The sequence below is a fragment of the Notolepis coatsorum genome (genome assembly GCF_963971535.1).
Source record: "Notolepis coatsorum genome assembly, chromosome: 14".
NCBI classification, from domain to species: Eukaryota; Metazoa; Chordata; class Actinopteri; order Aulopiformes; family Paralepididae; genus Notolepis; species Notolepis coatsorum.
In genome coordinates this window covers 61,951,066-61,975,859 of record NC_140178.1, presented here as the reverse complement: position 1 = coordinate 61,975,859, position 24,794 = coordinate 61,951,066, and the positions used below count along the sequence as shown (strand labels likewise).

Genomic DNA, 24,794 nt, shown 5'->3' with positions numbered 1-24,794 from the left:
CGCAGTGCTAAATGCTTTCCTCTCCCTCTTGCAGAAAAAAAAGTCAGTCACACACACACTTGCCCAAATTACGTCATCTACACGCACATACACGCACGCAAGCGCACACACCTAGCCGGTGCTAGGGATGCCCCCCGAAACCCAGGAGTATTGATAAGCTCCGACGTTAACAGTACTGCTATTGGTAAATTAGTCTATGAGTGGATTAGCTACGGAGCTAACATAGTGTACCATCCATCTGCGACGCAAGAGTGGACACGGAGTAATGTTAATGTTATGTCGAGTTCATACTACACTACACGTATGAACTCGACATAACTTTAATGTTACTCCGTTTCCATGAAGTGTTTAATTAGCCAATAGGGTCCAGCTGCCGCCCCCTGGAGAATCCTCTCACTGGCAAGCTTGTGCCAGCCACAGGACGCATGCTGACGTAAAGTACGGAAGTTTCTCGAGGGGACGTCACTCTACGTTAGAGAGAGGGTCGTGGCTTGGAATTGATTGATTGAAAACTTTATTAATGTCCGCCTTGTTTTGAACTGGTTATGCTTAGGCCCTCTTTTGAAGTCGGTTATGCTTAGAGTTTATCTTTAGAGCAGGGCGATAGACCACCAAACAATGTACAGTTTTGCTTGTACAGTTGTACAGTTTCCCCCACCCACCCCTCCTACCCATCTCCTACTTCGAGATACTTCCGTACTTTCCGCCAATCAGCGCGTGTCCTGTGGCTGGCACAAGCTTGCCAGTGAGAGGATTCTCCAGGGCTGCAGCTGGAGGCTACTCTAATTAGCAGCAATCTGTTCTGTTGTTGAACATTTAACGCTAAGTTAATTTAGGTATACGACGCACTTCCGGCGAGGACAGGAAGCCGTCATGAAACCGTTGTAGTCATATTGTAGTCTTTTAGTCTTATTAACTAAAAGATTTTAACAAAATAAAAAGCAGCAGCACTATTGGATAACTGAGTCATGTTTTTTTCATGTATTTCTTTCTTTAGGGGAGTAGGACATTTGTTTCACAGTTTTATCATGATGTTTTATAGATGGCTAGGTTAAACACCGGTTTTTGTTTTAAGAGGGGGAGGTTTGATTTGATTTGATTGAAGTTTATTTCAAGTATGCAACACAACAAACAAACATCAAGTACAGATATAGCCTTAAGCCGCTCAAATAATAAATGTATACGTAAATAAATAGTTACAATATATAATCTAATAATCTAAATCTAATCTAATATATAATCTAAAAAAACGAAAGGCTAAAATGCTAAATATATAATCTAAGAATCCAATCATCTAAATCTAATATATAATATAAAAATGCTAAATGCATGAATCTTTTGTCTTTAATGTTAGCTTGCAAACTCAAATACTGTCTTGGTAAGCCTCATAATGAATTGTTTGGGGGAAAAAAGGAAAAACATCGTGATGTGTATCGTGTATCGCCGAAAGGTCAGAAAATATTGTGATATCATATTTAGGCCATATCACCCAGCCCTACTCTTCGGTCAGAGCGTCCAGTGTGCATTCTGAGCCTTCAGAATTTCCTAACAACTTGAGTGCGCTTGCTCTGAAATAGTTATGAGTGTTGTATGTGCCTCCCTGTATTGTAAATAGTTCATATGTGTGTTGTCACTACTGGATGTATAATTGTAAATAAGTTAATGTGTTGTAAATAAATATTGTTAATATTTATTTACCTAATTTATGTGCAATAATTTCATTTCAGCTCAGTGTAGAGAAATGCACCGATACTAACAACCGCCTTAGCGTCTATGACGACACTGTTGACACCACGTATCCGTGACACGCGCGCCTACCATCCCCCCTGAAAAAATCCTAGGGGAATCACTGCAGTGTATGCTTTTTAAGTTTCATTTTAACTTCTAGAGTAGATTTAAACTTCACGTGAAGCAGAGAAAGAAGACTCTAGAGAAGAGATGACATGTTACACAACAATGGCAGAGGATTTATCAATATTTTGGATTTAAACACCGCAGCAGCTCGACTGGAGAGCTCAGCAAAAGTATGTTGTGCATTTTTTTGTATTTTTTCTGATCAGCTGTGAGTGAAAGTGGTGTGGAAGAAAGTGGGTGTGGCAAACAAGAAAAGGATGAACATTTTCAGTAATGACCCTGCTGTGTTACAGACATATTTTGGGAAGGCGTGAATTTGGAGTTATGAATAAAATTCTGGACGCAAAAAAAAAGCTAACATACTCCACTCAAACTTCTTAGTTTCATGTAGCCTGTCAAATCACAAATCTCCGTCAGGGCAGCATCAACTTTCACTTTCAGTATAGCGATTTTGCCTTCAAAATAAAGGTTAAATTGGCGCATTTTCTAGCCCAAATACAATTAATACGTACATCATTTTGAATAGTCGTATATTGGAATAGTAAATGCTCTCAATGTGTAATAAGTTGCTGTAGCGATGTGTTAGTTACACTGCTTTGGTGCAATATCTCCCCCTTTTTAAATTTATTTACCAGATAAAACAAAAAAAACTCTTTGACTGCATTAAGACCTTGAAGAACACTCTGTCCTGCCATTTTATCCATTCTTTCCCTTAACCCCTTCAGGTGGACATGAAGCTGGTGACGGTCTCTGTGATACTACATTTGGTTGGAAGTCGCTGGGGCAAGAGTTGAGGCTCAATGACGTGACGTCGGATTTGACCCCTTTTCAGCATGGAAATCGTGCTTTAGCTTCAAAGGACATGAGGAAATCACAGGGTAAGTCTGATGTTCCCTGGGCTAGAATAAATCACTCTAGCCCTGAAAATCTGACTTTGTTTTTATTCAAGAGCAGTTATATGCTACTTAGCTCACTTGTTCCCAAAGGGGACGGTGTTGAGAGGGTTCCAAAGCGAGGTCCGAGTGACGTTGACTATTCCGATTAGTTCACACTTCAAACATTTTACAGATCGATGTAGTTTGATTTCCATTTCCATTGATTTACACTTCCAGTTACTGACATTTACATCATGGTTGACCGTCATTAACCGGCACATGCCACCAGTGCAGCCTATTTCAATCCCAGTTTGTTTTGAACATAGACTTGGTTGAAACAGGCTATGGATCCTAACCTGAGTGCTGTGTGCTCTTGTTCCCCCATGCAGACAGAGGCATGGCTCACTCAGAGGAGTCCCGGCTAGCCAACCTCCTGCGCCGTGTGTCCCGGGAGGATGACAGGGACCGCCGGCTCGCTACCCTCAAACAACTGAAGGAGTTCATCAGCCACGCAGAGAACAAAGTGGTCAGTCAACTACTCCATACCCACTGTACTCTATGTTGTAAAGCGTTGTTTTACACCATTGTGTAGTATATGAAGCCAGGTATTGGCACAACACAAGAAAATCATGACTATCATAAACGGCAACGCATCACCCCACACTGATCAGGGCTCTACAGTGCGACCATATTACTCGCATTTGCCCCTAATAATATGTGTGCGCGAACCGGAAAAATCAATTACTCGCACAGTATGCAAGTGAAGATTACAACCTCAGTCGTACTTTTTTCTCTCCGCTGCTAATCGTTCAAAAACTACAAGTCCCACATTGCACTCAAGCCAACGGTCCAATCACAGTAGAGTGACGTGACTGGTTTCAAGGGAAATAAAGGAAATGACCATCGGAAGCTCATTTGCTTTTTTACTTCCGGACAGTCCGCCATTGCCCTAAGCGAGACTTTTCCGAGACAGTAACATTAAGTTAACTTATTCTAGTCTTACCAATAGCAATAGATTTTAGAACACCTAGATTTATCTATAGCAATAGTAATATAACGTTAATGCAACAAAACGAATGCCTTGCTTTGTTAATCATAAAGTTGATGCAGTAGCGTATGTCGTTGTGTTGGCTGTAACTGACATGAGAATAGCAACACTGTGTACACTTCTTCTGACATCTCATTTACTGCTTTTTCGCAAACTCCATCCACAAACCCCCAACTCTCCCAATATTGATCGTCGATTGTGCTATAAACCCTCTGCATCCTACTTCTATTGGACAAACCATAGCTTCTAGCGATCGCCTTTTTTTGCTCCCGATCATGTGATTTTGAGTATCTTTCGATACCGATCTTTCCCGATCTGATCTTTCACATTAGTAACCAATTTGACACATTTTTGTCAGAAACTGGCGAAGCGAGACAAGCCCCTCTGTTCCCTTGAAATAGCCCCAGTCGAGCACGGCGGCTCGCATTACATTCACCATACGAGTGAATGAATGAAAACTTTATTTAACAGATTGCAGAATGGGTACAATACAGTACGGTTCAATACACACAATTGTTAAGGGGATGCAGACCAGAGAAAGACGTTTGTGTTGTTTACATCAGGGTCCCCCATTTTCAATTCATAGTGAGAGAAATATGCAAAGTTTCAATCTGTTGCAGTGTTAGCACTTGGGTGGCTAGCGGCTAGCAGTGTTAGCACTTGGATGGCTAGCAGAGCCACTTAGCCAGTTAGCTCCCACTAGCAATCTTAGCCCTAGTAGAATACAGCGATTCCACTCAGAAAAACAGTCAACATTAGCATTTGCACTTTTCTTGAGTTGACTGCGTCCTCCTGATGTACCACGTCGTGTGTATCCCTCCGTCTCGGTCCCACCTTGACGTTGAATCGGGCACTTCTCTATGTGTTCCATCCGTCCATCCTTTGGCGGTGCGCGTCCGGTATAACGTTGAACGCACGCGGAACGTGTGCGTATTGGACTGGCTTCGGTTTCAATTTAAAAATTCTTCCAAACTTCTGACATTTTGTCTAGCTGCTCAGGTGTTACGAGTTATCAGGTGGACCTGCCGGTGTTTTGGGAGCGACGCGTTGTGAGGTCTCCTATTTTCGGCCCACGTCACTGTCGTGCGACCGTGTAAATCAAAGGAAATGCATTTGTTTTGGCAAATTCTTCTGCTCTGTGTGACAATAAATAAATGAATGATATGTAATTTAAAACCAAAACTAAGGCCTCAGTATGAGTTTAAGACGTGAACATGGTCATGTTTGTTGAATAAAATAAAACCTTTTTCTTTTTTTCTTTTTACTGCAGATTTTTATTTATTTTTTTATCCTCTGAAAATCACGTGATCGGATCGGGACATCCCTAATAGCTTCCCATCCTCGCTGTTCAGTTTCTGCTGCCAAATCTGCATGCTTTTTCCTTTCATAAGCCTCCTCCACTGAATCCTCCCAGGGCACGGTCAATTCTATAAAATAAACTCAGCTGACAGTGACTCACAGACCATAACACTAGGTTAGGCTTCAAGTTGAACATGGAACAACAGGTTTTCCTCCCAAATCGACCTGCATCTCCTGATCATTAGCTCCGCTTAGGTGGCTTCACTCATGCCTGCCTACAAACCTACCGACCTCTACATTTCTCTCCCTTGCGGATAAATTGAATGGCTGCACACTCTACCCGATCACATCCTGTACTCACCGGACTGCTTTCAATACCTGCCGCTAGGCAAGAAATCTGAAGAAACTGGGATATCTCTGCACTGCTACTACAATGGTCAATGATACTTGTCCACATTAAGATGTCTTTTGGAGCAGAGTTCTAACAAAAAGATCATACACATTGCAGCTTGGTGTGTGAATGTGTGAGTGAATGGATTAATGTGAGGCATAAATTGTAAAGAGATTTGGATAAAGGCGCTCTATAAATTCGGTACATTTACCATTTACAATTAGCCTAGATTTGTGAACATAATGCTGTGTAGAATGCACCAACACTTAACCTCTTAAGCCCTAGCCATATTTTCAGAAAGTTTGCCTAAGAGTACATGCCTAAGTAAATGGAAGATTGCTCCAACTCCATGTTCTTGGTATCTAAGGACATCTATGGACCTCGGGGAATGTATTCCCAGTGTCAGAAATAGTGCCTGTTAAATATACTTGAGTAAATTGTAATGAACCAAGGATAATAGAAATTATTATTAGGGTTGTTTCCCCCATCTTTGACATTCTTGAGATCAAGTGTACAAAAAAATCTAAGCAAATTAATGAAGGGCAGATGATTTACAGGGGTTTTTGTAGATAAAACCAGTACAGCATTTTGCCATCCGGACGGACACATGCCATTTTAAATATGAATATAGAATAGCAGGCCTATAAATTACCTTATTATGGCCATGTCATATATCTATCGATCAGGTCAAATCGCCTCTTTCCAATGGCAAGAGTTCAATCTGGATTTAGTACCACCAGGCGCCCGTAACAGGGCAGCAAAGAATGAAATCTACTGTAAGTACAGTTACATTTTTGTAATAAATTGCTCTGACATTTACATTTAAATTGCTCCGACATTGAGATGCGTTTTTTTTCTAGACATTCACAGAAAGGTAAAGAAACAAACTAAGTTCTATTTTATGGCAATAACGTTCAGGTTTGTTGGACCTGTGAGACATAATCACGAAAAATAACGTTCAAACATTATTTGATGCCAGACTGCTCCAAGTTTGACTGGGGCTGGCGTCAGCTGGGTAGTGTAGTTTTATGTAATTCGAAATCCCTGCATCTCTTCTTTCATAGGACTACAAATGCATCTGAAGGCGTCATTTCCTTGTGTCAATATCCGCCGGTTTCTGACTCGATGTGCTTAGATTTCTATAAACACATATTTAGCTAATAACACTTAACCCTTTCTCCGCCGATGACGTGTTAACACGTCATTCTCCGCCATGCGTAATCTGCCAATGACGCCGTAAGGCGTCTTTGAGATCAATATTTCATATTTTCGTCATGGTATTCATATGTCACTCACAGAGTCTTGGGTGATGCTGTCTGGGCCATCACAACTCTGCAACGCTTCAATATCGCCACCTCGTGGCCGTTCGACGAGTTGCCAAACCGGAAGTGGCCGGAAGTGCTTGGTCCGTCCCCTATTTTCGTCCGGCCACTCGCTTAGCGTCCCAGGACTCAATACAGACACCGTCGATATGAATCTTTGCCATAACTCAATCAACATGTTTTGGACGTGTATTAGTAATATACAAACCGGAAATGGATCGCATCGATCAAAATCCCATAATTTTTTCTCCAGTGTGATCGAGTAAGAGGAGACTGACGGGAGTTTCAGCGTTTTTCTTTACCATTTTCGATACAAACTGCTCTGATCAATATATCACCCATACTACATGAATCATTTAACGTCGGTCATTGAATTATAAACGCCCCCCCCCCCCCCCCCCCCCCTCCGGTCACCAGCAGTCATGACGTTTAGGACCATGTACAGTTGACATTTTTTATATAACGTTTGATCGGTATCAAACTGCATTTGATCATCTGCATATATATATGCATTTATGGCTAGATCTCACGTTCTATGAAATACAGCAGAAAACGATAAAAACATATTTATACTCTAAACGGTATTTTAGTATGAATGTGTGAATGAAAAAGTCAAACGTTCCTATATCCTGAACGATAGATAATTGATGTTGAATGGGCCATAGTAATGTCAATTTAGCAATACAATTTAAAAAGTTATAGCCCTGCAAAGAAGGTGAACATCTCCATAGACAAATAGCGTTGGCAGAGAGGCTACAAGGATGGATATAAGCTCCGGCAGAGAATGGGTTAAAATCATTGGTAAACAAACGTAGTGCTGAAAATATACAATTAGCTGTTTTGATAGGGTTAAGGTCTTTACTCTTGGCTACATTTTAAAAAAATTATAAAGAAAATGCTACATTAACTAATATGGACTGTATTAATCTATTTATGTGAAATAAATCTCCATCAGGCTTAAAGGAACACGCCAACATTTGGGGAAATTAGCTTACCGTCTTCTCCAGAGAGGGACAAGAAGTTAGATACCAGTTTCCTCTGTGTGTTCAGTAGAAGACTGGCTGCAAGTTAGCCTAGCTTAGCACAATGAATTGAAGCGGACAGTGCCGGTTAGCCTAGGCATTGTCCATCTAACACCTCTCCCGATGGCTAACAGGCACTGTCCGCTTCAATTCATTGTGCTAAGCTAAGTAACGAGTTATTAAATGTGCACTTTTTGTTATTATGTCACTTTCCCAGTCATGGTGTCTCGAATGGAAAGGCAGAAATGTTGTCCTCCTGTGGATAAAACTGGTCTCATTACGTTACATAACAGGCTACTTTCCATTTGTCCCATAATAACTAGCAAGATGCTGGACATACAGACGTACAGCTATGTTCCTGACGCAGTAACGTGGTACCCATGTATTTTGTGCTGGATATACAGTATACAATCTTTTTCAGCTATTTGGACTATTTTATCTCAGTGACAGCCCAGCCTGTCACCACCACAGATAACCTCTGGTGGGAAACACTGACGTGGCTCTACAACAGACACTGTTGTAGACTGTCGGACTGAACATAGATAACCTAAGAAGTTATTTTTAGACATTGACCAACACATGAGATTTGTATGGTGGTAAATGACGGGACACGCGACGCGTACATACACAAACATATGTATACTTCATATGCTTTATTGAATCCACCAATTAGATTTGCATTACATGGACATTACATTTAGCCAAATAAATATTGTTACAAATAGTACAAAACGATATAATATTTATTTTTAATTTGGTTACCACCAAATACAACCACCAAAGGTGCTCGTTTGTGGCACTAAAACACGGAAATCATGTATATTAGTTATTTTATTAGAATTAGGTAGGGCCTAATTTGTGTGCCGAGTACGTTTTCTCTCTCTCTCTCGCTCTCTTGTGTGGTTAACGTGCTGATTGTTTATTTATTTTATAAGACAAGACTATGGCTACCAACTGCCTAGCCAGCCGTGTATCAATCTTGGATGTAATGATAATGTTACCACACTGATTGTGTAGTGATATGCAGTAGGGACTATATAATGCCGGTGCACGACCCGGACGGTATATATGGGTGCACCAGTATGCATATAAGCGGCTATGTCAGACTAAGTAAACTTGAGTTCAGCCGCCCAGACCCCCATAAGAGGGACCCCCCCCTCCCGCCACCCACCCCTAGAAATAGGGCTCCCCCACATCCCAGGTCCGTCCCACGCGGGGCCGAGCACTCAGCGACACGGGTCCCTTGAATTTAATTGGGCCAGGCTCAGTAGAGGAGCGAGGGGAGTTACTCCCCCCCCCCCCCCCCAACTGAGCCAAGCCTGCTACCTCCCATGTCAGCAAGCACCCCACCCCACGCACAACGCCCCCACAACAGCGTTTGTTTACACTGGCACGGACGCAGCGTTTGTTTACACAGGCACGGACGCAGCGCTTGTTTACACAGTGCTCCGTGCCTCAGTCTCTCTCTCTATCTCTCTCTGTCTGCCAGTCGCAGACTGTGTGGATGACAAAGTGCTTATGGGCGGAGCCAACACAGCCTGAAATCCAGATGCTGCGAAATGAGGCTTTTGCGTACTTGATTAGAATAAAACCTTACAGAGGTGTTCCATAGACTCACAGGAATTGTGTAAAGTTGCCCAAATAGTGCTAGGAATAGCAATGCATGTCTCCTTTAAAAAAATAAAACTGAAAACACAATAAGCTATATAGGGCTCCCCCACATCCCAGGTCCGCCCCACGCGGGGCCTAGCACTCAGTGACACGGGTCCCTTGAATTAAATTGGGCTAGGCCCAGTAGAGGAGAGGGAAGGAGACTCCCCCCCCCCCCCCCCCCACCGAGCCAAGCCTGCTACCTCCCATGTCACCAAGTACCCCACCCCACGCACAACGACCCCACAACACAAGACCCCGCTGCAGCTGCTATTCATTTAATTTTTTTTTAAATGTCTCTTTCTCCGATTTTCAGTTTTCTCCCCGTCCAATTTAGTCGCTGTGCCAATTCCACCCCCCCCTACCTGGCTGCTGTATGCATGTTCTCCTACGAGTCGGTACAAGGGCGTCCCGAAGCCGACTGCACGCTTCCTCTGATGCGTGTGGCGACTGCCAGTGACGTCTTTTCACTTGGCAGCGAGGACTCTCATTGGTGAAGTGTAACGCGTGGGAGGGCACGCTATCTCCACCAAGTCCTGCCCCTGTTGAGCAAGCGCCGAGACCTGACCTGTAACGCCAGATTCCCACCCACCAGCTTCCCACCCCCTAATACTGCCAATTGTTAGGGTAACTGTTCAATTATCTTTCCTCTGTTGCATCTATTCTCATCCCCAGGTCCCCTGTGTGTATGTTTGTATTGGGTACTCTTCCACGTTGATTTAGTCTTGTATCTTTCCTTGGATCACCGTGGCCCCTTCATGCCCCTTTCTCATGTCCCTTTGTCGTTCTTCATAGTTGATCTGCTTTGAATTGGTTCAGGTCCCCTCTTTTCCTCCTCCCGTCCTCCTCTCCTTGTCCTCGTCTCTCGGTTCTGGTTCACCTGCGTTCCCTCTCCATCCTCTTCGTCAGCATAGGCCTCTCTCCTTCCCCTCCCGGCACCTTCCATCCTCTCCGCACCCTGTCCCTCGCCGCCTCCTGCACGTTGTTGGGACCTGGTTCCTTTTTTTTCTGAATTTTCTTTATTTCTACATATCTCTTCATTGCCACCTCCGTTGGTTTTTTCAGTGTTACATTGTATGCTCCGCATTGCTCCTAATCCAATCTGCGTTGTGGCCTGGTTAGCCTCTATGTTAGCTTGTAAGCTAGTAGGGCTGTCCCCGACTAAGGATTTGGATGGTCGACTATGATTGGCCAAAATTTGCCGTTAGTCGACTATTGGTCGACCAAAAAGAAATTACTATTTCTTTATCATTCCATTTGGGCTGTGGGGGGTGCTTAACCCATTCTCTGCCACCACTTTGATCATCCTAAACCATTCTCTGCCAGTACTATAAGTCTATGGAGATGTTCACCTTCTTTGCAGGGCTATAACTTTTTAAATTGTATTGCTAAATTGACATTACTAGTATGGCCCATTCAACATCGATTATCTATCGTTCAGGGTGTAGGAACGTTTTACTTTTTCATTCACACATTCATACGAAAATACCGGCTAGAGTATAAATATGTTTTTATCGTTTTCTGCAGTATTTCCTAGAACGTGAGATATAGACATAAATGCATATATTAGATTATCAAATGCCGTTTGATACCGATCAACGTTATATTAAAATTTCAACTGTACATGGTCCTAAACGTTATGACTGATCATCCGCGGGTGAACGGAGGGGGGGGGTCGTTTATAATTCCGTGACCGACGTTAAATGATTTATGTAGTATGGGTGATATATAGATCAGAGCAGTTTGTATCGAAAATGATAAAGAAAAACGCTGAAACTTACGTCAGCTTCCTCGTAGAGTTGGGCGATGAGAGTGGAGCAAACGTATCCCAGTTATGTGATGTGGATCGATGCGATCCAGTTCCGGTTTTTTATAATACTAATATACGCCCAAATCATGTGGATTATTGAGTTATGGCAACGGATCGATATCCACGGTGTGTGTCTTGAGTCCAGGGACGATAAACGAGTGCCCGGACGGAATAGTGAGACGCACCGGGAACCCAAGAGATCGACTTCCGGTTGCAACTCGCCGATCAGCCAGCAGGTGGCAGTATTGAAGCGTTGCAGAGTTGTGATGGCTCCCGCAGCATATGACAAGGCTCCGTGGGTGAAATATGAATTCCATGACGAAAATATGAAATATGAACTTGAAACACGCTGTACAGCGATATTGGCAGACAACGCATGGCGGGCAATAACGCTGAACAGCGATTTTGGCGGGTAAAGGGTTAATGTCTGAAGGAGTCGACTGAAGGCTTCTTGTCCTCTGCAAAAGCATGCAATTGGTCCACTGATGGATACATCTTGATATTTGTCTAGTCTAGTGTGTTCATTAGATGGGTGAAATCTTCTTTCAGTGCCTCTGTGCCTGTTTTCGTAGGCAGTTAGCTTCTGGTATGCGTGCCATTAGCGTTAGCCACGCTTCTAGGCCTCTTTTCTTTTGGAAAGAATGATACAAAAAATATATATTATATATATATATTCGACTAAGGGGTTGGCCAGTCGACTACGGCTCCTTTCGACTAATCGACTAATAGGGGTCAGCCCTATAAGCTAGTTTGTATGTTAGCCTGTAGCTTCTCTGCACCGACATTCAGCGTCCCGCTAGCTTGAAGTTGTTCTACCTGTTGCATCATTGCCTCGTGTTGAGTCTTTTCCATCTGTATTTACTTCATCTGGGGTTGCTTTTCTTTCATTTGTCCTCGTGTTCATTCTTTCTTCCTTCTTTCTTTTGTCCTCGAATCTTCACTTTTTATTTCGTTTTGAATTGTTTTACTTCCTTTTTTTGATATTCATTGACCGGAAGCTCTTTCATGTGGCTGCTCACCAGAACGTCGCAAACCGGAAGTCCGATGCTCATTGATTTAACTACTGTAGCTAACAAGCCAAGTTACTTACCGTTCTTTGTGCAGCTTCAAATGTCGAACGAAGTTGGACGTTGTTGTGTCTCAGTCTGTGATTTTCGACCCGCACATATTTGTTTTTTGTTGACCACCACGTAGTTTTTATAAGCAAACAAAGCAATCTTTGGTATAATTTTCCACTGGATCCGTCGTTCTGAATTGTAACGTTACTACTTCTTCGTGTGGTTCTCTCGCGCAACGTGATTGGATGCTGTCGGATTGTTTCAAACAAAGTGGATCTGGGAAATTAAGTGTCTATTCGCTGGAAATGAATTAATTCACGGCACATTTAATAACATAATTTTTAATCGTTGGGCATGGGGCAAGGTATCAACTATCAAGTCTTCTCAAGTCAAAAAGGCTCAAGTCCAAGTGAAGTCATGAGTCATTGGTGTCAAAGTCGAGTTGCAAGTCTTTTTTGATTTTGTCAAGTTTAAAGTCATCAAATTCGTGACTCGAGTCTGACTAGTGTCCAAGTCATGTGACTCGAGTCCACACCTCTGCTAGGAAGTCAACACACGGAGTTGTAACATGGAGCTTGATGCATGAAGCGATGTATAAACAAACAGCCAATAAAGTTATCTTTGAACCTCGGTTGTCAAGCCTAGTCAATATAACCCCCCCCCCCTTCTTAACACTAATGGAACTGGTGTCGTGGAGTCACTCCGCTGTTAGCGTTTCCATGGTTAGCTTAGCTTATTTAGCGGCTAACCTTAGTTAGCTTAGCCGCAAACCCTGGAACCCTGGAAACGCTCACAGCTATGTGGACATAACAGGAATGGCGAGGATGCCAAGCATGTTAGACACATTGGACCCGTTGCTTGCGCTGGTCTGTGATAATTGCATGTCATTGAAGGTCCATGCTGGTCTGTGTCTATAATGAAATGACAATTGCGTGTCATTGGAATTCGGATTATGTTCTAACTGGGTGGGTCTTTGGTACCGAAATGTGGCATAGATTGACCCTTAAAAGTACAGAATGTGAGGTCTGTGGCGAACTAAATGGACAAACTACATCTGTGGATCATCTGTGGACTGGAAATAAATAAACATATTTGACTTTCTATTTTTGGCAAGTCTGCATTAATTTTCAGTATACTGCCACCATAAATGTCCTTACATTTACATTTAGTCGTTTAGCTGACGCTTTTATCCAAAGCGACTTACAAGTTCTGTACGACAAGTCATCAGGAAGGGCACAACTCTATCAGCTGAGTAACAATGTTCATCAAAGTGTTGAGTGCTATAGTGTAGGTTAGTTTATTAGGACAAGTGCATGACAGTAAGGTTAGTTAGGGTTAGATTTTTATTTTTTTAATTCTTTTAATTTCAGATAATGGTTGAAGAAGTGCGTCCTTATCTGAGAGGAACTGATTAAAAAAAAAAAAAAAAAAAACGTCTTATACTGATGTAGGCACATTTTGGACTAAAACGCACCAAACATAAAATGAAGTATTGTAATCCTTGATTTTGGCATCAATTAATGGCAGTTATTCAAGCATTTGGGTCATCACTAAATGTGTCCGTTCTTGTTGAATTTACCTTAAGTAAGGCAAGACACTGAACTCCAAACTGACTCTGAAATCTGTGTTGAAATACCTACATGGATGCGTTTTCATTAGAGGGATATGCCAAAAAGAAATCCTAATAATTACACACTGTTGTGATAGGAGTGCCCTTTACATACACACTAACATGAACGTGCACACGCCAACGTTTCTCAGCTGTCACTGTGGTGAGTCTTGTTGGAGGTCTCTGTATCAAGACCTGGTGTTTACCATCTTGCAGGCTCTGGTGAAGCAGCTGGATACCACCCTGAGCACCCTGAATGACATTTTGAATGAAAGGTAAGTGGAAGATCCTCTAAGTACCACCCAGTGCTATGGTGGCATTACCTTGTAGCATTGCTGTCACTCTTAACTTCTTGAGCCCTAGCCCTATTTTTTGAAAATCAGCCTAAAAATACATAAGTAAATGGAAGATTGCTCCACTTCTACAAGGTCCATTTGCATGTTCTTGGTATCTAGGGACATCTATGGACCTCAGGGAATGTATTTCCAGTGTCAGAAATATTGTGTCTGTTACTATGCTTGATTAAATTGTAATGAACCAAAGGAGAATATAAAATTTATTTTCATCTTTGACGGTGAATAACACCATGCTAACAATGACTAGACATGAAAAACTGTCTCTGATGGGAATCGAGAATCTGAATCGATTGGGAACCGGTTCCTAATTGTCAGATTCCTGGAATCGCATGCCTCTGTGACTATCGATTCCTCTTATCGATGCCATGTTTTTCCGACAGTTGCGCATTTAAAAACAATAACGTTAGCGCCACGCATGCAGCTATAGCAGACTACTTGATTCCTTGACTAGGAAAACCTAAAGGGCTCGATATTGCGACTGTTTTTGTGTGTGCAGTGAAAACTGAAAGTGCTTTGCATCCTAGTAATTAATTTACATGGTAAAGTAACGTTAGCCGCTAGCTAGCTAAATAGCCATGCTCATTGCAAAGAGAGACGGAGAGGAGAACACTGAGCTGGCCTTTATTTATACAGGTATGTTATTGCAAACAAATTCTCTTTTGCAATAACGACCTGTTGAATGCAACTACAGTTCAATAGATTAAATTAGTTCTCAAATACATTATTTTATTTAAGTGTATAGTTTTTACAGTTTTTGTATTTTTCTGACATGGGGGCTCAACAATAAATGATAAATGACAATCAGAAATGTCAAGTTGCATGTTGTTATTCTAACCAGCTTAGTTCTGTTGCATTTCCAATTTATTTATAAAAATTATAAATGTATCAGGAAGCGATAAGGGAATCGACAAAGAATCGGATCATTAAGCAGAATCGATAATGGTATCGTATTGATAAAATCTTATCAATTCCCATCCCTATTCAGCACCTTCTTGAGATCACGTGTACAAAGAATCTGAGCAAATTAATAAAAGGCAGATGATTAAACTGAAGGTTTTGAAGATACAGTACTGAATTCTGCCATCCGGACACATGCAATTTGAAATATCATTATAGAATATAGGATATCAGGCCTATAAATTACCTTATTATGGCCTAGTCATGCATACAGTATATGGATCTGGCCAAATCTCCTCCTTCCAATGGAAATTTCTGGATTTGGTACCACCAGGCGCCCTGTTACAGGGCAGCATATAGTAGGGTGACCAAACGTCCTCTTTTGCCCGGACATGTCCTCTTTTCACGTCCTGTCCGGGGGGGGTTTCAAAATGTATGAAAATGTCCGGCTTTTACGTGTTGTTTGCATGCACTTAAAATTGACTGGCGCATTGCACAGAATACTACGGTACTCTGTTGCGTGTGTGACGTAATCCCTAAGAAGCTTTGTGGGCGGCTCTACAGCTCCGCTCTCAGTCTCACACAAACAGAGGAAGTAGACAGTGTCACAGAGCCGACCGCAGCTCACATTCAAAATGCCAAAGCGCAAATGTACGAGATGAATTGCAGAAGAAATACCAAATGTACCGACCCGGTCGGAACAAATGGGAGGCAGAGTGCACCGTGTGCAAAGCTTGCACATACGTGTGTGTGTGTGTCCAATAAAGGTGCAGGCGATCTTAATGCGCACATGAACACAGACAAACACAGAAAAGCTGTGCAAGGTGAGAGTTTGTCGGCAAAGTTGACAGATTTCTTTATTAGACCAGGCAAAACAGAGGATGCTGTAAATGCAGCCGAGGGTGCGTTTGCATTTCACACTGTGAAACATCACAACAGCTACAGATCTATGGATTGCACAAGTGCCTTGCTAAAAAAAGCATTTCCAGACTCTGAAACTGCCAAAAGATTCAGTAGTGCGCGCACTAAAACCGAAGCCATTGTCAATGTTGTTATAGCGCCCCACTCTGTTGATGTCGCGCATGACGCACTCAAAGAAATCCACTACTGTGGTGTGTCTACAGGCGGGAGTAACCACGGAGCAGTGAAGATATTCCCAATCATAATCCAGTACTTTGACTGGAAGAGGGGTGGCATTCAAACTAAATTAATCGAGGTTAAAGACACACCAAATGAGACAGCAGAAACCATTGCACAATATCTCATTGACACATTGGCAAAAAACAATTTGTCTGAAAAATGCATTGCATTTACTGGCGACAATTGCAACACAAACTTTGGAGGAATCCGACGTGGTGAAGGGGGAAAGAATGTGTTTGCAAATTTGAAGAGGTTGCTGCAGAAGAACACACTGATCGGTGTGGGTTGCCCAGCACACATCTTGAATAATTGTGTTCACCATGGGGCAGACACGATAGATATTGACCTTGAGAATATCATGTTCAAAATCTACCAGTACTTCCACATTTACACTGTGCGCACTGAGAGCCTGAAGGAGTACTGTGATTTTGTCGACATTCAATACAGAACGATGCTTTCTCACAGCAAGACAAGGTGGCTGTCATTGTTCCCAGGCATTGAGAGGATGATACAGATGTTTCCAGCTTTAAAGGCATTCTTTCCGTCTCAGCAAAAACCACCCATAGTGATCAAGAAGTTTTTTGAAAATGAATTCAGTGAGATCTACCTCTGGCACATGCACTCACTCATGTCTACATTCCATACCCACATTCAAGACATGGAAAAGGAGAATAACTCCATTATGGAGGTAAAGAAAATAATGAACAGCATCCACACCATTCTTCTTGAACGCAAGAGCAACAACTTCATGTCCCTTAAAGTTAAGGGACTACTGGCACAAAAGCGTAGTGATGGACTTGGTAAGGAATATGACCAGTTCTGTGCTGATGTGCAAGGCCTGTACAGTACATGTCTGGAGTATCTGGAGAAGTGGATGACTCCCATGGAAGAGTTCTCCACTTTCATGTGGATGGATCTGAGTGAGTCACCAGAGTGGAATGATGTGGAGGCCTGCATCAAGTTCCTAGGAGAGAAGGGGGTGGTAATTGATAAGTGTTTTGACCAGGTCATCAATCTGAAGAGATTCACAGAAAGGTGCAACCACGACAAGGAGTTCAGTGGACTGCAGGTGCACCAGAAGTGGACCAAATATTTTGAGAAGGCCAAAAGCATTGCATGTTACTCAGAACTACTGAAGATTGCACAGTTTGTCTTTGCACTTTCCTCTCACAATGCAAATGTTGAGAGGGTTTTCTCACTGATGCAGAGCCAGTGGACCAAGGAGAGGAACCAGCTGTCTGTTGAGTCACTGAAGGGGATTCTATTTGTGCAATACAATTTGAAAGACATGTCTTGTAAAGACTTTCATGCTTATTTGTTGAGCAACCGAAAACTGCTGGGAAAGATCAGCTCCACAGCTAAATATTGATGGGCAGACAAGGAGGATGAAGAAGAAAAGCAGGATGAAGAAGATTGAAGTATGCAGCTATGCAGAGAGAGAAAGCTATAGCTTTGGGAGATAAACTTTAAACTTAACATTTTTAAATTGGGACCTTATTTGTTTAAAGCTAGAAATATGTGAAAAGTTGCCGTTTCATGGTTGTTTACAATAACAGGGCCTGGAATTGTGTTTACAAACATTTAAAGTAGGCTTATATTTGGTTCACTTTGGACGCCATACCCGATGATAGTCGGGTTTTCATCGTTATTTCTTTTATTCGATATTTCCATTCATTACAGGCACACGGACATCTGGGTTAACATGGGGAATCCTTTTGAGAATGCCAATGTGCAATACCGGCCGCATCCACCCAGGTGGCAGTATCGAGCATCCTTTGAAACATGATATCTTGGCCTGTGGGTCGATCAGAGGTCTCCGGTCTGATTTCTATTGGTCGGGCAAGGGGACCGGTTGTCCCGATTGGATTGAGAAGCGTGAATTGCTACTGGTCCATGATGTGTGGCGGATTATGTTGGCGACACGATCGACACCAATACTGGGACTTGCAATCAGATAATTGGAATATTCTTTTTGGGGTACATCCAGGGGAGGAAACTAACTTTTTGGCTTACCAGCCAACTGGCGAGTATCTGATTTTTTTTACCAGCCAAACAGATTTTTTACCAGACAAAAAAAATCGCTAATTGTGATATTTACTTCTTTGTATGTCAAGCCGTGTCAATGTTGTGTATGCATCTGGGTAGACACACTGTGCCTTTAAGACAGCACGGTGGTCTTACGACAGTGCTGTGAAGTACCGTCAAGTGTTGTGGTAACGTAAGTTGGGTTGGTGTGCTGTTGTGCACAGTGCACTGGTTGAGCTAGCCCCTTTCGTGACTGCGATGTGCAAGCCAGGGGCTTTTGAGCATGAAATAAAATGTCTAACCTTACGTCGTAGTCCGGTGCTTTTTTGGAAACATTATAGTCATAACAGATACACCTAGCTGGCTGCTTTGAGCACACGGGGCTAACGTTAGCTAGCAAGCAGCTATAGCTAAAACGCTAACTAGAAGCTAACCACTGTATACAGTTCCAGTAGACTAACATTACACCTCTGTGATTTAAATGTGTCCTTAGTAACTTATACTCGAGGGTTGTACTAGGGTTGGATGCAGTTCCCCGTTGGTCAGTCTGTCTGTTTTCCATCTTCTGCTGTGTTTAACGTTATCTGTTTGCGAGTGCTCCTGATGGCTAGCCTAGTACCGCGGGACTTTTATTATTATATGTCCGCGGGTTGGCCAGTACTGCGCAAACGTTTATTAAACATTATATGTCCGCGGGTGGTCTTGTGCAGTGCTCTCGTGGCACTGTCAACTAAAGCGAACACTCAGAAGACGCGCACCGTTTGCCAGTGCAGTGATTGCAGAATGTTTTATTTTTTTGTATACTCGCCAGCAGGGGAGGAAACTAACTTTTTGGCTTACCAGCCAACTGGCGGGTATCTGATTTTTTTTACCAGCCAAACGTAAAAAATACCAGCATTTGGCCAGTAAAGTGGCCTAATTTCCTCCCCTGGGTACATCCTAGTGAATGTAAGGCCTATATGGTATCAATCCTGCTTTGATCCAATCATGACTTCACCTCGATCACAACATGTCTGTAACGTTACTCCCACAGCGTATGCCGTTGGTGACGATCAAAGCATCAAAAAACGACCCCCCCCCCCCCACCCTTTCATGCATTCATGATGAAACATAATACCGATAATATAGATGTGATTTCAAAATAGTAGCGTGTACAGGCGAGAAATTACAAAGTTTTTAGTGAATTGCACGTATTGCTGCATAGCGTCGTTTTCTGGGATTAGACAGGATTATTCTAAAACTAGTCAACTAAAACTAGTCAACTTCACCACATTATAAAATGGGAATGTATGGATACAATTATTTTTTCTTTTTCTCATATTGAACGATAGATAGGTGATGTCAAATGGGCCATAGTATTGTATCCATAGCTATAATATAGTTATAGCCCTGCAAACACCGCCACGTATTCCTATACTTTAGATCGTTGCGCTTTTAACAACACACCACTGTTAGATCCTGATCAAACTGGCCAGTATCACGTCTTCATCTGTTTTGGCTCTCCATCCAATTCCTCTGCGTTGTGTCATTTTAATGGTCCTGACGTCTCTCCGACACTGGCTGATAAGATCCTTATCTCCCCCGTTAGTGCAATCCATAAACCATACTAATTCTCCACCTCCGTAAGAATTCGACACTTCGACAACGTGAAATACCTTACAAGGAAAAGCGTGGTTTTATTGCTATAAACAGAAACCTCAGCTCAGATGTTAACAGATTGTATTGTCCTTGAAGAGTATTCTAATGATCTCTCGGTGTGTTCAGATTGTCCTTTCAGTCCAATAGTGGTCAGGCCTAGTCGTTAGCCAAGACCATCCTCGTGGTAGCCGAAGCTAATGATGATGTGGCATTCTTCCTTAATTGTGCACTGTTGAGTCTGAACTCGAAACATAATTTCATAATTTCATTACCTGCCATGCCCCCTGTATTGTTGTGTATTTGACAAATAAAGAACTTGAACTTGAACAATAATATTCAGATTTTGATCAGGATGCTAAAATATTCTGGCCTTGAGTTGACTCACACAAATGCCATATCCAGTTAACAAAGTTCATATCTGGAATGTTAGCAGGGATATGCCTATATCAGCTGGGGTTCAGAGGCTTGTCGTGTTGAGTTTTGTGGAAGATCCATTTCCATGTTAAAGGAACATGCCAACATTATGGGAAATGCACTTACCGTCTCCAGTCAGTAAGGGCCAATTTACTCTATCAAAGCTATCCATCTGCAAGCTAGCCTAGCTTAGCACAAATTAAGGGAAGCTAGCCGAGCTGTTGGCCAAAAACACCTCTCCTGGAGTTTTAAGCTAGGCTAGTGGTCTGTATCCGCTTCCATTCATTTGTATTGAAAACACAAGAGAAGTACCTTCTTGGCTGACTCATAATGTTCGTGTGTTCCTTTAATACATGGTTCACTCATGTATACAGGGATATTTATTAAGATATAAACACTTCATCACATCTAATAACTTATAATATCTTAACCAGGATATTATATGATATTTTTTGCATAGAATATTTTCAGCAGCTTTGACAGGCTGGTGTGAGCTGGGTAGTGTAGTTTTTACATCCATCCAAAAGTATAAGTATAATGCCAAAGTATAAACAAAGTCTCAAGCGAACGCCGGTAGTATCGCGAGAGGTTAAGCGTTGGACTGTGACGTCAGAGGAGACACTCCAAGCTGCGCTGGAATGCACAGACTGGAATGTATTCCGTGATAACACAGCCAATATTAACGAATACACTGAAACAGTGCTTGACTTTGTCTGTACTCTGGTAGAAGAAACAATCCCCTCTACCACAATTAGAATCTACCCAAATCAAAAGCCCTGGGTAGATAAATCCGTCCGTGAGGCTCTGAAAGTGCGCACCTCAGCCTACAACACCGGGCTGGCGACAGGCAACATGGATGAACACAAGATGGCAAGATACAACGTCAGGAGAGCAGTAATGGAGGCAAAACGGCGTTACAGGGATAAAGTTGAACTTCAGTTTGAACAGGCTGACTCTAGAGGTATGTGGCAGGGCCTCAGAACAATGACAGAGACTCAGTGTTCAGGGTAACAGAGCATGAGGTGAGGCGGACCTTTAAAAAAGTGAATATCAGGAAGGCAGCAGGACCGGACGGCATCCCCGGCCGCGTCCTAAAAGTCTGTGCCGACCAACTGGCCCCGGTATTCACTGACATCTTTAACCTGTCGTTAGAACAGGCTGTCATCCCCACCTGTCTGAAGAAGTCAACCATCATCCCTGTACCCAAAAAATCTACGCCCGCTTGCCTCAACGACTACCGCCCTGTAGCTCTCACCTCCATAGCCATGAAGTGCTTTGAGAAGCTAGTGAAGGGCTACATCTGTTCCTCCCTCCCCATCAACCTGGACCCCCTGCAATTTGCATACCGCCCCAACAGGTCCACGGAGGACGCCATAGCCCATGTGCTGCACACAGCAGCATCACACCTGGACAAGAGGCAGGGGAACTATGTGAGAATGCTGTTCATCGACTACAGCTCAGCATTCAATACCATAGTCCCCTCCAAACTCATAGCCAAGCTCAGGGACCTGGGCTTTAACTATGACCTCTGCCAGTGGGTCTTGGACTTCCTGACGGGCAGACCCCAGGTGGTAAGAGCAGGCAACTGCACCTCCTCATCCATCACGCTCAACATAGGGGCCCCCCAGGGCTGTGTCCTGAGCCCCCTCCTCTACTCCCTGTACACGCATGACTGCGTGGCACAGCGGAACAACAACACAATCATCAAATTTGCTGATGACACAGTAGTGGTGGGCCTGATCTCTGCCAACGACGAGAGGGCCTACCTGGAAGAGGTAGAGAATCTGTCACAGTGGTGTCAGGAGAACTGCCTCTCCCTGAACGTCCGCAAAACAAAAGAGATGATTGTGGACTTCAGGAGGTCGGGGGTCAAGGACTACAGCCCCCTCAGCATCGACGGGGCACCGGTTGAGAGAGTGAACAGTTTCAAGTACCTTCGGAGCCCACATATCCGAGGACTTGACATGGACCACACACATTGACAGTGTTGTGAAGAAGGCACGACAACGCCTCTACTTCCTCAGGCGCCTAAGGAAGTTCCAAGTCAGTCAGAAGATCCTTAAGAACTTCTACTCATGTACAATAGAGAGCATCCTGACTGGCAACATCACCTCCTGGTTTGGGAATAGCACTGCACAAGACCGTAGCAGACTACAAAGAGTGACACGTTCAGCCGAACGCACAATTGGAGGGGGGCTTCCCACCCTCCAGAACATTTACAACAAGCGGTGCAGGGGCAAGGCTAAGAGAATCATCAAGGACTCCAGCCACCCGAACAACTGCCTCTTTGAACTACTGCGGTCAGGCAAGCGATACCGGAGTCTTAAGGCGAGCACAGAGACTCAGAAGAAGCTTCTATCCCCAGGCCATCAGGCTGCTCAACGAACAATAAACACTATGCAACAACCATCAAATGCACACAGCACACACACCCACACGCACACACTCACTTAAACAAACAACACACTGCAGCACCCACTCTACACACTTTAGATCACCTAAACACACTTTATACTTTATATTTATTGGTAAAGGATTTGCACTACAACTCGTACACCTTACTGTAAATTGTACCTAAATTGTACCTCATCCCATTTCTGCTCTGCACTATATAGTATTGTATATTAGTACATTGCATAGAATATTGTATATTGTATGGTAACTCAGTTACTTCTATTCTGCATTGAACATTGTACATATGTCTATACTGAACACTGACCTTTTGTACTTCTATTTTACATGCTATACTATTTTATTTCATACTATCTTGTCTAGCACAGTCTCTGGAGCGTAACAGTAAGAAGCATTTTGTATAAAAGTATTCTGTACTTCTGTATGACAACTATTAAAGAAACTTGAAACTAGCTATTATCTGTTATATTAATGTGCATGATAAAGGGTTAGTTCAGAATTTCCAATGATATTGTAGGTCTGTAGAGTCCTTTCTCAGTGCTGTTAGAATAGGCTGTTAGCTCATTAGCCTCAAACTAACTCAAATTCAATGGAGGGAAACCACTCCAGTTAGTTTCAGTCAGCTTGTACAGACGGTAGTGTGTCCCCATTGACTTTACACAAGTTTTGTGGCACTGTGGGTATGTATCAAGTACGAGGAACAGCATGGATTGTACTGAGAAAGGACTCTACCGATGGACAACATCACTGGTAAGTAGGAAATGGAGTTGGAGCTTCAAAATTGTGAACTAACCATTTGAATGTACTAATGGACTGCTCTGTCATGGCCCGTCCTTCCACCTCTCGTCTCCCCCTCCCTGTAGCAGTAAGCTGTTGTGGGAGATGAGGCAGGAGGCAGCGGCCTGTCTGGGCCTGCTATGCACGGCGCTGAGCTACGAGGCTGAGCGCATCTTCAAGTGGCTCTTTCTCAAGTTCAGCTCGTGTGGCCGGGACGAGGTCAAGCTGCTCTACCTGGTGGCGGCGTACCGCGCCCTGGAGGCTGCCGGCGAGAGGAAGGCTTTCTCGCCCGTCATGCAGGTAAAATGAGGAGTACCAAAATGATTCCCCAACCCCCGATGGTAGCACAAATTGTGGAGGTAACACTGTAGTGCTGTGATACCGTCATCCGGCAGCATGTCTACATGGGTAGAGCTCCGGATTCATCAGAAGATCGCCGGTTTGAGCCCTGGTCAAGGCTGTCGGAAAGTGATGTTGTCCAGCAGGGAGCGCTCTGTCCTCTGGACTTGGTAGTAACAATGCCCCTGTCACGGCGATAGGGACACCGTACAGTTGCAAGTGCTGTCCTTCGGATGAGATGTTAAACTGAGGTTGTTAACCTGTTAAACCCTAGCCAGATTGTAATAATGTAATTTTTCCATCTTTGACTAACACCATGCTGACAATGACCAAAAGTTAAAAGATGCCACTGAGCTCATTCAGCTACTTCTTGAGATCAAGTATAGTAAAAATCTAAGCAAATGAACAATGGGCAGATCATTTACAGGGGATTTTGTAGATGCAGTACAGAATTTTGCCATTCAGAAATATGAATATAGAATATAAAATGCCAGGCCTATAAATTGATGTGATGCATCATTTGAAAGACTAAAATCTCCTATTATAATACCAGTGTTAAAGAAACTATATTGTATTTTATGGCAATAAAATGTTGAGGTTTGTTCGACCTGTGATATACAATGGGGGAAATAAGTATTTAACACATCAGCATTTTGTCCCGTAAATATATTTCCAATGTGGCCATTCAAGTGACATTTTTACCAGACTTTGGTATTAACTCAGGGAATCCAGACAAAAAAATCGAAACATTAAAGTCCATACATAAATAAAGTTATGTGTAATAAAGTGGAATGACATAGGAAAAAAGTATTTAACACACTAACTGAAATTAATTCAATACTTAGTGGAGAAGCCTTT

The 24,794-nt window shown here is 42.9% G+C and overlaps 1 protein-coding gene across 2 annotated transcripts in view; it reads left to right on the top strand.

Annotated features, from left to right (window-relative positions):
• smg1 (SMG1 nonsense mediated mRNA decay associated PI3K related kinase) overlaps positions 1-24,794 on the top strand; it is a 474,356-nt gene that overhangs the window by 60,825 nt on the left and 388,737 nt on the right. For both annotated transcript variants that reach the window (XM_084329910.1, XM_084329909.1), the window contains exons 3-6: positions 2,580-2,732; positions 3,119-3,255; positions 14,155-14,213; positions 23,684-23,897. In XM_084329910.1, coding sequence (XP_084186036.1) covers positions 2,580-2,732; positions 3,119-3,255; positions 14,155-14,213; positions 23,684-23,897 — 563 coding nt within the window. The remainder of the gene's footprint in view (positions 1-2,579; positions 2,733-3,118; positions 3,256-14,154; positions 14,214-23,683; positions 23,898-24,794) is intronic.